At 34.4% G+C, this 12,617-nt stretch overlaps 1 protein-coding gene across 1 annotated transcript; it reads left to right on the top strand.

Annotated features, from left to right (window-relative positions):
• The first annotated feature begins 6,250 nt into the window (after window positions 1-6,250).
• On the top strand, window positions 6,251-11,878 carry LOC135847394 (uncharacterized). Its single transcript, XM_065366898.1, has 6 exons — window positions 6,251-6,355; window positions 6,500-6,888; window positions 6,992-7,015; window positions 7,134-7,349; window positions 11,059-11,217; window positions 11,314-11,878. The coding sequence occupies exons 1-6, from the start codon at window positions 6,268-6,270 to the stop codon at window positions 11,743-11,745; spliced, it is 1,308 nt and encodes a 435-aa protein (XP_065222970.1). The 5' UTR covers window positions 6,251-6,267; the 3' UTR covers window positions 11,746-11,878.
• Window positions 11,879-12,617: the final 739 nt, after the last annotated feature.

Genomic DNA, 12,617 nt, shown 5'->3' with positions numbered 1-12,617 from the left:
CGAAAGTCATACTTGTTCGCGGGCCTATTGATAAATTTATTTTGTTGAAAACAGTGATGTTGTTTTATGCTTTTGTATGAGTTATATTGGTTATATTGAAATGAAGTAAATGATCATGTCCGACCAAAAAACTAAGTACTTTTCAAATTTTCAAACCGTTTTTCGCTACGTGTTTCCGTTCTGTATTTATAAGGCTTCAAAGTTGGCCATTTTTATTAAAATTTAATTCGCGATTTTTTCACAAGCTGTTGCTTTAGTTTTGATCGCCGGCCTCCGCCGAAAAACTGATTGCATAAACTTGTGAGTCATAATGTACGCTAAACAGTGATTATCAATTTTTCACCCCCTCTCACCCCCCAACCCATATATTCGACTTTTTCATAGCTGATATTTCATCAAATACGTGAAAATCGATCTTTTTCACTAGTCAATGATATTTTAGTCGTGTATATGTCACTGAAAATGTCTAGATCGGGGTAAATATCTTTCAATGTGTTTTTGTCACTGTTTGTCAACTTATGTATCGTTCAAAAACGTCGCCGAGGTAAGCTGCAACGGTAGCGTAGTGGCATCGCACGTAGATTAGCACGCGGATGGTTGGGGGTTCTAACCCCGCTGGGAGCGTCGATTTTTTTGTAATTTTTTTTTTTTTCAAATCATTTTCAAGTTGATTTTATTGATAACGTTATTTATTCTATTTTTTTTCCTTTTGAAAAGATGAATAATGAATTTTCATGCTGAATTGAATTTTTTTTGTAACTGATGCATAGCACATCATTTTTTAATTTTTTTTTTCAATTGAAAAATTATAAACCCTACAAAGGTAGATCAAAAGAGCAAGCAACAATAAATTTCAAGTGCTAAAGTACCTTTTTCAATTTTGTGAATTTTTGAAAATCAAATTTAGGCCAACAATCAGGGGAAAAATCAAAATGTAACCAAATTGACCTAGAAAGCTGAAATTTGGGATATACCTTATTTTTGACCTGCCAAATCGATTGGAAACTGTTTCAAATCGTTTCAAGTAGTTCTGAAGCCTCCAGCAGATTTTTGATACTTGAAATCACCGCAAAATTTCATCAAATGGAGTTGGAAAGCCAAACTTCATTCTGCAAACTAATTTTAATACGCAACAAAGTCGACTGCAGGTGGATTTCAAGTTGTTTTGTAGGCTCCAGCGACTTTTCGAAAATTCCTGGAGTCTCCATCTGATTTTTGAAATATTAAATTTTCACAAAACATCAAGTTTAGATGATTAATATGACAAATCGAAGTTGTGAAAATGTGAAAGCTTCCCAAGCGCAGAAATTCAAAAACAAAAAAATATTCGTGATGAAAATAATTTGAATGATTTGTTCTACTATTCAAAAATTTTCTGTGACAAATTCCCTAAATTGTGAAAAAAAAGAAAAATATTTTTAAAAGATTAAAAATTTTTGAAGAGTTGGCAAAAAAAAGAACAAAACTTCATTCTCGATTCGGCTTAAATTTTTTTCATGTTTCTCACAAAATTCAAATCCTTGCATAAAACTGATCACCACTCACGAAAACCGTTTTGAGGAGCCAAAGAAAATCCTCAAACCAAAAATCTCGTGCAAGTTCTCCCTCGCTCGTACTTCTGTACTTATTCATACACATCACAAATCAAATTATTGACAACTTTTTTTTGTCAATTTTTAAAAAATGAAGTTTTTTAAAATTTGGAAACTCAAGAATTTGATTTATGATGTGTATGAATACAGTAGCACGAGCGAGGGAGAACTTGCGCCAGATTTTTCAAGTTTGAGGATTGCCTTTGGCTCTTCAAAATGATTATTGTGAATGGTGATCGGTTTTACCCAAGGATTCAGATTTCGTGAGAAACATGAAAAAAATTTAAGCCGAATCGAGAATGAAGTAAGTAGCCTATTGTTCTTTTTCTTTTTTTGTAACTTGTTCAAAATTTTTCAATTTTTTCAAGACATTTTTCTTTTTTTTTTTCATAATTTAGGGAATTTGAACCAAAAAATTTTTGAATAGTAAAACGAATCATTCAAATTATTTTTATCACAAATGTTTTTTTTCTGTTTTTGAATTTCTGCACTTGGGAAGCTCGATTTGTCATATTAATCATCTAAACTTGATGTTTTGTGAGAATTTTAATGCTTCAAAAATCTGATGGAGACTCCAGGGATTTTTGAAAAGTCGCTGCAGGCTCCAAAACGACTTGAAATCCACCTGCAGTCAACTTCGTTGCGTATTGAAATTAGTTTGCAGAATGAAGCTTGGCTTTCCAACTACATTTGATGAAATATTGCGGGGATTTCAAGTTTCAAAAATCTGATTGAGGCTCCAGAACTACTTGAAACGAACCATTTTACCATTTTCAATTTTTGACTCACAGAGGAGAGGGTACTTAATTGACCACAAAAACTAAATTTTGATACCCTACTGGAAAGTTTCTGTTTTTTTCAAAATAATAATGCAGTTCCCTCTCCCCTGTGGATCGAAATGAAGAAATAGTTCTATTTTCGAGTTTTTCAGCTCAAAAACTCATGATTTTGATACTCCAATCCAATTTTATTGATTATTTTCAATATCTCAATGTAGTACTCCCACCCTAAGGGTCAAAATTGAAGAATGGTTCTATTTTTGAGTTTTTTAGCTCTAAAACTCAAGATTTTGATACCCCACTCGAAAATTTCCGATTTTTTCAATTACCTATGCAGTACTCCCTCCCCTATGGGTCAAAATGAAAAAATGGTTACATTTTTGAATTTTTCAGCTCAAAAACTCAAGATTACGATACATCACTCAAAATTTTCAGATTTTTTTCAAAATCTCAATGCGCTGCCCCCTTCCCGGGGGGTCAAAATGAAAAAATGGGTCCATTTTTGGCTTTTTCAGCTTGAAAACTCAAGATTTCGATACATCACTCGAAATTTTCAGATTTTTTTCAAAATCTCAATGCGCTACCCCCTCCCCTGGGGGTCAAAATGAAAAAATGGGTCCATTTTTGGCTTTTTCAGCTCAAAAACTCAAGATTTCGATACATCACTCGAAATTTTCAAATTTTTTTCAAAATCTCAATGCGCTACCCCCTCCCCTGGGGGTCAAAATGAAAAAATGGGTCCATTTTTGGCTTTTTCAGCTCAAAAACTCAAGATTTCGATACATCACTCGAAATTTTCAAATTTTTTTCAAAATCTCAATGGAGTACCCTCTCTACTGTGGATCTTGGGAAAAAATTAACCTAAAATTTGAATTCTGCGTTGAAAAATACTTCGAAATAGTAATTCTTTGACTTCAGGAACCTCATTATATCATTAAAACAGGTCATGCGCGCTTTTTTTGCTCCCCTGGCCCACTGTGCGTCGCCAGTGACCCGTTTAAAGGATTTATCTACACTTGAGCCAATTTCCAGGCGAACACTTCAAGTGAGGGTTTTCTACTCGTAACTAGAATATTCATAAGAAAAAACTTGAAAAAAATCACAACTTTACTGCTCATAGGGAATATTTTAGACATTTGCACGAATGTCTGTATCCTGTTAGGAACCTACCTCCCTTCCCTCTCTCGATTACGAATTTCGCAATTTCGAGAGGTTCCGCAACCTTCTAAACGATTCAAGGTCGTCTCCAAACGATTCAGGAGATCATACACGATATGTCAACTTTCTAGGTTAATTTATAAAAATTTTCAATTTTTCTCACTTTTGTCCCAAATCTGATTTTTAAGAATTCGCCTAAAATCAAAAAATGCGCTTTAGCACCTAAAATTTTAGCTGATGATGGATTTATGCATGTTTTTGTAAATCTAGCTTCATCTGTTGAAAAATTTTTTTTTTCTAATTGAGAATTGAGGTACCACTCTTGTCAGAGAAAAAAAAATACTAGATCAAGAAAACGTGCCAAAATTCATCACCACCCAAGATTTGGGGCGTTTGAGTGCATTATGTGATTTTTTGTGAATTTTTGAAAATCAAATTTCAGCCAGAAGTTGGAAAAATCAAAATTTTACCAAATTGATCTGTCAAGTTGAAATCTAAATTGTGTAGGTATAGGTACATTAGGTACCCTATTTTCAGTCTCCAGAATCGATTTGGAAACAGGCTTGAACTGTTTTGAGCAGTTCTGGAGTCTCTAGCAGATTTTTGAAAGTCGAAATTGCCACAAAATTCTACCAAAATCTAGGCAACCAAAGATGTGAGAAAACGTGAGCAAAAGTTTTTAATGATAAAAAAAACACACAAAAAAAACAGAACACTACAAAATGAAATGTGGGTCATTCCCCACGTCTATTCGACCAAGACGTGGTAGGGAGTGAGGGTGGACGATTTTTTTGAAATTTTCTCCTTCGCGGAAAGACTTTCCGAACGGATGACTAATGGCGCAAATCGCAGCCCTCTAGTCCATTTTTAAAGGCTGCCAGGGGGTGTCAAAATTTTTAGTGAACCTAAAATATCATCCATTTCAGCAGTGGATTTCTCGATAACCGCGATACCTACCGAAATGGGACTTTTCCTCATACTTATGGGTTTTAAAATGCTTTTTAGTGATATCATAAAAATCAGTGTTGCCACTTTTTTTCGTACAAAAAATTAGCTTGAAAAGTTTCAAAACGTAGTTTTCATATCGTTCCGACTCTCAAAAATTCTGAAAAAAATATATTATGGGCAACTTTTCATGGTGAACAATATATTAAAAAATTGTGGTGATACCATGTTGTAAAGTCGATTTAAAAAATTTTAAAGTTTGCGAAAAAACGCGATTTTTGGATTTAAAACATGAAAAAAAGTTTCGATTGGTAAAGTTGACCCATTTGACCCCTATTTTTACGTATCTGTTGAAAAAGTTGAAAACCCTCTTTTATTCGATGAAATGAACTCATCACAAAAAAAAATCAAACTTCAAAAAGATTCAAAAAATAAAAGAATTTTCATTTTTTTGTTGTGAGTGTAATTTTTATCAACTTTTTCATGAAATACGTCAGAATGAGGTAAAAATAAGACAACTGAATAAATTTAAACTTTTTTTAATGTTTGTGAAAGAGTTTTTTCAATAAAACAAGAATCAAATGGGTCAATTTCACCAATCAAAACTTTTTTTTGGTGTTTTAAATCAAAAAACCACATTTTTTTGCAAACTTCAAATTTTCTTAAATCGACTTTGCGACATAATGCCATCCCAATTTTTTGATAAGTACATATGTTTGTTCAGCATGGTTCAGCATAAAAAGTTGTCCATGACATACTTTTTTCAGAATTTTTGAGAGTCGGAACGATATAAAAACTACGTTTTGAAACTTTTCGAGCTAATTTTTTGTACGAAAAAAAGTGGCAACACTGATTTTTATGATATCACCAACAAGCTTTTCAAAACCTCTAACTATGGGAAAAAGTTCCATTTTGGTAGGTATCGCGGTTATCGAGTAATCCACTGCTGAAATGGATGATATTTTATAGGTTCACTGAAAACTTTGACACTCCCTGGCTGCCTTTAGAAATGGGCTAGAGGACTGCGATTTGCGCCATTGGTCATCCCTTCGAAAGATCTTTCCACAGGAGAAATTTCAAAAAAATTACAAAACCCCCTACCACTTCTTGGTCGAATTGACGTGGAATGAGAATGACGAATGACCCATGTTCTAATTTTCAATTTTAAAACATTCAACTAACTATGTAGGTACCTACCTAGGTATTTTGCAACGTTTTGATAACTTTGGCAATAAATCGAGACTTTATTGGTTAATTTTGTCAATAAAGAGGGACTTTTTGGAACATTTTTAAAACGATAGTTTTCAGCAATTTTGCTAAAAAGTGAAAATTTTAGTTTCGAAAATTCAAAAAAAAATCCAGTTTTTCCTTATTAATTTGAACTACGAATTGAAAAACGATTTCTCAATTTTGATCGTACATATAGAGCCCTATAGGAATCACATTCCGAAGTCTTGACACGAAAAATCGCACCACAATTTTTATAAAAAATTGCGTTTGTTTGAAACGCACATAATGCGAAGTACCTACGTAGGTATGACGAATAAATTAAACACATTTTATATTTGCTCATTCGACGATAGCTGAAAAGTTTTCGTAAAATTCGAGTCTTCCAGCTGTCGCTTGTAACGATTTGTTTATTCTACATACGTAAAACCTCATTCAGCGAAGAAAATATTACACGAATAATAATTGTTTTCGCGATGATTTCATTTCGCAAAATCCCACTTCGAACGATTATCCTGCCACGAAAATTCAGTTCACACAAACCACACTTCAAGTGAGGATCAACGATGTATCCCTGTTACTTTACGATGAATTTGCTACGTTTTTTTCTTGCCAGCTGGTTGATTTTTATGATCGTCGAAGAAGCTGTCTCAAGTAAGTGAAAAATTGTCCAATCGTCAATTTGTTTTTCAATTTATTTTTCCCAAGATCGGCAAAAAAATACTATGTAGGTATAATTGTATATCTATACCTATACCTATTCAAATACAAATTATTACAATTTGACGAACATTTCAGAGGAAGCTGTGTTGCACCGAACACGCAATGAATCTCCATTAGCTGTGATAAAAAAACACGACACATCTAAGCTACAAATCGCAATACCTCACGCATACGAATCAGAAACCTATCTTTCCAGTTATACTTACGATGATTCTGTAGACGAAAATGGCCCTAAAGAAGAATTTATGGTTGCCTGCCCTGCATCTGGAGGAAAACATTTACAAGTGGAAAACAATTGGAAAACTCGTACTTCGACGACGACTGACAAAAGTTCACTACTTTTTCTATCCCAGTACGAAGAAGGGGCCTCCTGCAGTGCGCCGCGTTTCAGACCCTTGATTAATAAAGTTGAAGAAGAACATTGCAACCAATTGCATGCAGACATGTATGAAGTCGGATATTCGGTAATGTGATCAATAGGAACACCTACCCAACATTACCTATCTAGGTATAATATTCTAACATTTTAACAATATTTTTTACATTTTTTCTTCTTCTTTTATGTAGGTATCGAACGACGAGGAAGGAAAGGTAACTAACACGATATGAATAAATAATTAATATGGATGAATATTTAAGTATAGGTTCCATCTTTACCCCCTTGTTGCATTAAACGATTTTTTCCCTTTTAAATTTCAAACGAATGCAGGATATTCAGTTTTTATCCACGCATAAAATATGCTATTCAAATATCGAAGGTGAAGAAGCTACACTATACTCATTTCACCGTATCGAATCACCAGATCTGCTATTTATGGATGAAATAACAGAACTTACCGATATAAGACCATTAATGCGTAAGCAAAGTTATGAATCGGTTTTGGATTCCAGTTTAAGCACCAAAAAGTCCATCAGTGGAGGCGAGGTAACCTATGAACATTCATTCCAATATCTCAAATTTTGCATTGGACCTATTTGATTCGATTGAGGCTGAACTACACATAAATTGAAAAATCTTGTCTTGAGACTCAATGACTCACATTACCACCATTTCAATCGTAACCAGGGCGGAGGGTGTTTCAATTTCGAAGATGCCATAAAAATGAGCCAACCATTGTGCAGGAAATTAAATTTTATACAAAAAGATCCCGTGACAAATTTTACCATCTTCAAAACTGAAAGATATTCTTCAATTTAAATTTTAAATCATAAGACAATTAAGCTAACCCGAATTTTGGTGCTTCTGTTCTCCTTGTTTTTTAAACTGACGGCTTCAGAACGGTTTCAAATCTCCTCCAGTCCACTCATAATGGAACCTCTTGAGGTGTCACACTCCAATTTGAACCGGGACCGCGATTTTTGGAAAGAGCATAGTCTAAAACCCCCAAAACCAAATTTTCAGCTGCCCAAGCTCATTTTTCGATTTTTGAAAATTCAAAATTGACTGTTTCTGGCGATTTATGCTTTTTTTTAAAAGTACGTACTTGATCAGTAAAAATGGTCAAAATAAGTCCCAAAACTAATATTAATTACCCAAATCAAAATTTTACCATTTTCAGCCATTCAGGAGCCTCCAACGCGATTTTTCAATTTCTCCAGAATTTTGAATTTGCTCCAGAAGGCGTGAATATGAAGTTGGGCAGCTAAAAATCGAGTTGTATATTACACTCGACCTGTGTAAGGAGTTTATCCACATTTGAGCCGATTTGAGAGTGACACCTCAAGAGTGGTTTTTTGACCAGCTTTTTTCAAAATTAAAAAATCCAAAAAATCTGTAGGGGGAGAAAGTAATTATCTGGTCCTCGTCCGTAAGGTAGTGGGTGAATTGCATATTCGAACACATTACTTTTGGGATTCTCGAAATAATTGTATTTTCTTCGCATAAATACAATTATCCTCCAACACTATAACCCATGACTCTTTCCTAAGGAGCCTCGTGAACTGAGAGTAATTCACGATTTAACGGGGATCTTGATATCGTGAAGCGCAAAGTCATAAAATAATAGAATATGTCATAAATTGTTCAGGTAGGAAGCCCTGATAATAAATCGTCTCAGGGATGAAGCGTATAAGGAAATTATGACATCAATTAGCCAAATAATAAATTCATGTATTGATAGCATAAACACGTAATATCACAGGGTGCTCAATGAGTAACAAATCGAATGCGTAATATGGTGGCAGGCTTTCAACATTTTTAGTTGCATATTGAGCTCAAAGCCAGAAGCCCATTATGCAACCCCCTGTTGGGGTCATGGTTAAGGACATTGCGTTCTCTGGATTGCTGTGTCTACTGACAAGCTTTCAACCCCGACGCCAGAGTGCTAGTTACATTCCATGGTTCCTCATTATGATCCTTCGTAACTTATTTCCCACGATACGATGGAGATATAAGAACACGTAAAGTGTGACTCGGTATGTTGGTCTGCAAAGGATGGGATAAGTTCCAAGCATCCTTAGAAAGTGTATCCGCAGCATAAATACAAACTCATAATCTAGACCATCTAGGTCTGTCACTGGGCAGCAAGAAATTGAGAGCGTGAGGAGGAATGCGTACAACAACTGGAACAGCTAGCGTGGTGAGTTGTTGGAACTAACAACTGAGGAAAAAACGCTTGGGCATGAACTTTTATAGACGAAAGTTCAACGTAAAAGCGGCAGGGATGACGGATATTTGGCGTAAAAGTAGGGACATAACGACACGCATGAAGGGTTGAAGAGTTGTGAATATTTCTCGCGTCTGACGTCACTAGTGTTGGGCAAATTACCGAATATTCTTTTTTTGCTTGCGCATGCGCAATAATATGCGCATATTCTTGCGCGTATTCCGGCTTCCGCAGATTCTTTTCAAAAAATTAGAACATTTTGCTTAGTTTAGAGATAATTGGAAACTTTCCATGAAAAGGTTTCAAATTATTAAGGAAAATTGGAAATTTATAAAGAAAAGTAGTGGTAAAACTTGTAAATTGTGGAAAATTGTAGAAAAATCTTTAAATTTTTTGAAAAAAGTCATCATTTTTATTTTTTTGAGAGAATATTCTCCAAGCATTTGAGAATATTCGCGAATATTCTCAGATTATGCACAATGAGAATATTCTCAGGCCAACACTAGACGTCACAAATACCTTGTAGAATTACGTAGAATCGTTCATTTTCTACCGCCTATATTTCTACTGCTACAAATCAAAAGATAACCGTTTGTGAGAAAATTTTTGGAATTTGCGCAAATCGCTGTATTTTGTCCGTTACTAACCCCTCAAATCAAAATTTCACAATTTCCAGCCATTCTGGAGCCTCCAGCGCGATTTTAAATTTCTCCAGAATTTTGAATTTGCTCTAGAAGGCGTGAATATGAAGTTGGAATGCTAAAAATTGAGTTGTATATTACACTCGGACCTGTTTAATGAGCTTATTCACATTTGAGCTAATTTTGAGAGTGATACCTCAAGAGTGGTTTTTTGTCCAGCTTTTTTCAAAATTAAAAAATCCAAAAAATCAAAAGATAACCGTTTGTGAGGAAATGTTTGAAATTTGTGCGAATCGCTGTATTTCTTCAAGAACTAACCCCCGGAGCGCAAATTCTACCATTTCTAGCCGTTTTGGGGTGAGACTGACACCTCAAAAAACCATTCTTGAGGTGTCACTCTCAGAATAGGCTCAAATGCGGATAAACTCGTTAAACAAGTTGAGTTTAATATACAACTCGATTTTTAGCTGCCCAACTGCATATTCACGCCTTCTGGAGCGAATTCAAAATTCTGGAGAAATTGAAAATCGCGCTGGAGGCTCCAGAATGGCTGAAAATGGTAAAATTTGGATTTGGGTAATTAATATTAGTTTTGGGACTTATTTTGACCATTTTTACTGATCAAGTACGTACTTTTTAAAAAAAAGCATAAATCGCCAAAAACAGTCAATTTTGAATTTTCAAAAATCGAAAAATGAACTTGGGCAGCTGAAAATTTGGTTTTGGGGGTTTTAGACTATGCTCTTTCCAAAAATCGCGGTCCCGTTCAAATCGGAGTGTGACACCTCAAGAGGTTCCCTTATCAGCAAGTTGAAATTAGGGTATGCAAACTGCAAAGTAAAAGCTATTTAGCTTTGCATTTTCCAAGATAAAATTATGTACCTATGCAGAAAATTGAACAATCAAAAATTTGCTGAAGGCTCCAGAACTGCTCCAATCAGTTGGTAAATATTTTTTATCAATTCGTCGCTGGGACAATTTGATGAATTTTAGTTCTTTATTTTCTTAATTGGGCTCTTTTGGATTTCTGCAATTTTAAAATGGACACTTCTGGGAAAAAATTGTAATTTTTAAAAAGAAAATCAACCACGAATTTGATTTATTTTTTGAAAATACTTGTAGTTGTAGGTAAGTCTAATTTGTTCCAATTCTGTACTTTTGTACAATCGATTGATAATATGATTTAGAAGCCACTTCTAAATGTGATCCGGCTTGCTAGAATGCATAATTACGATGTATCGTTTTTAAAAAAATAAAGAAAATGAAAAATAATGAAATCAAAAATAGAAAATAGAAAAAATAAAAATAAAAAAAATATAAAAAATAATAAAAATAGAAGAAATGAAAAAAGTTGGAAATTTGCCTAATAAATTTGAATTCTGTGCAGGTTTATGTACATAAGTTCGTTGGAAATGAGGATATGCCAAACAAGCGATGGAAAAAGACAACTATTTTTCTTTTCAATTATGTTGCCATCACTAAAAATAAAGATTTATTCAAGGGCATGATCAGAGCTGATTGGTACTATCGACTGTACAGTTATAAAGTAAATACCTATTGATTTTTTCATTGAAAAAATGGCTATAATACAATTGGTATCAGCTTTTATACCCTTTGAATAACATTTTTTTTCCTTATACAGAAAAACATTCCGTTGAATTTGTACTCAGGTACATATCGAAAAGTGATTCAAGATACTCCACCTGTTGATTCATTTTGGAGGGTTATTTTTGATGATGCCGGTAACGCCATTATTTTAGTAACCCAGCACACTCAAAAGGAATGCGGCCAAGATTATTTATGTGAAAAAAATCTTCAAATAAAAACATACGAGGAAGGGGGCTGCATATATACCTGTTCGCTGGATGCGAATGGAAATCTACTCAAAGAGCTGGGTTTGCCACCCTTGAATATAACTGGAGACTTGGATTTCATACTTCAATCAGATAAGCATTCTCAAATCACTGGTATTATCGAATTCTTGGGCAATAAAAGTTTTAAGGATGCCCTGTCCAACATTGATGAGGATATTTTGAAAAATGCAACCTTTCTAGGTGAATCATCCGGATCATGATGCTGGTGATCAGGACTTCACTGTAATGCTATACATAATTATCAATTCGACGTTATTAATAGCCTATTTTTATTCATTTTATGTAAGTTACCTACTCAGTAAGTTGTTCGTTTTCAATCAATATCAAAATAAATCTGTCTCATAGGTATTGTAAGAGATTGTAAAATTTATATCCATGCTTTCAAGGAAACATCTATCTAGAAGTTGAAATAAATGTAAGCTTACCCTATTTTCATTCTCCAGAATCGATTTGGAAACGGGCTTGAACTGTTTTGAGCAGTTCTGGAGTCTCTAGCAGATTTTTGAAAGTCTAAATTTTCACAAAATTGTACAAAAATCAGGGCAACCAAAGATTTGACAAAACGTGAGCAAAACATTTTGATGGTAAAAAAAAAAACAAAAAAAAAAACAGAACACTACAAAATAAAATGTGGGCCATTCGACATCAATTTGACCAAGACGTAGTAGGGAGGGGGGATCGGCGATTTTTTTGAAATTCTTCCTGTGGAAAGTCCTTCCGAAGGGATGACCAGTGGCGCAAATCGCAGCCCTCTAGTGACTCTAGTCCATTTTCAAAGGCTGCCAGGGGGTGTCAACGTTTTTAGTGAACCTAAAATATCATCCATTTCAGCAGCAGTGGATTACTCGATAACCGCGATACTTACCGAAATGGAACTTTTCCCCATACTTAGGGGTTTTAAAAGGCTTTTTGGTGATATCATAAAAATCAGTGTTGCCATTTTTTTTCGTCCAAAAAATTGGCTCGAAAACTTTCAAAACGTAATTTTCATATCGTTCCGACTCTCAAAAATTCTGAAAATAATATATTATGGACAACTTTTCATGCTGAACAACATATTAAAAAATTGGGA

The sequence above is a fragment of the Planococcus citri genome, chromosome 5 (assembly GCF_950023065.1).
Source record: "Planococcus citri chromosome 5, ihPlaCitr1.1, whole genome shotgun sequence".
Classification (NCBI taxonomy): Eukaryota; Metazoa; Arthropoda; class Insecta; order Hemiptera; family Pseudococcidae; genus Planococcus; species Planococcus citri.
This window is presented reverse-complemented; position numbering and strand designations above follow the sequence as displayed.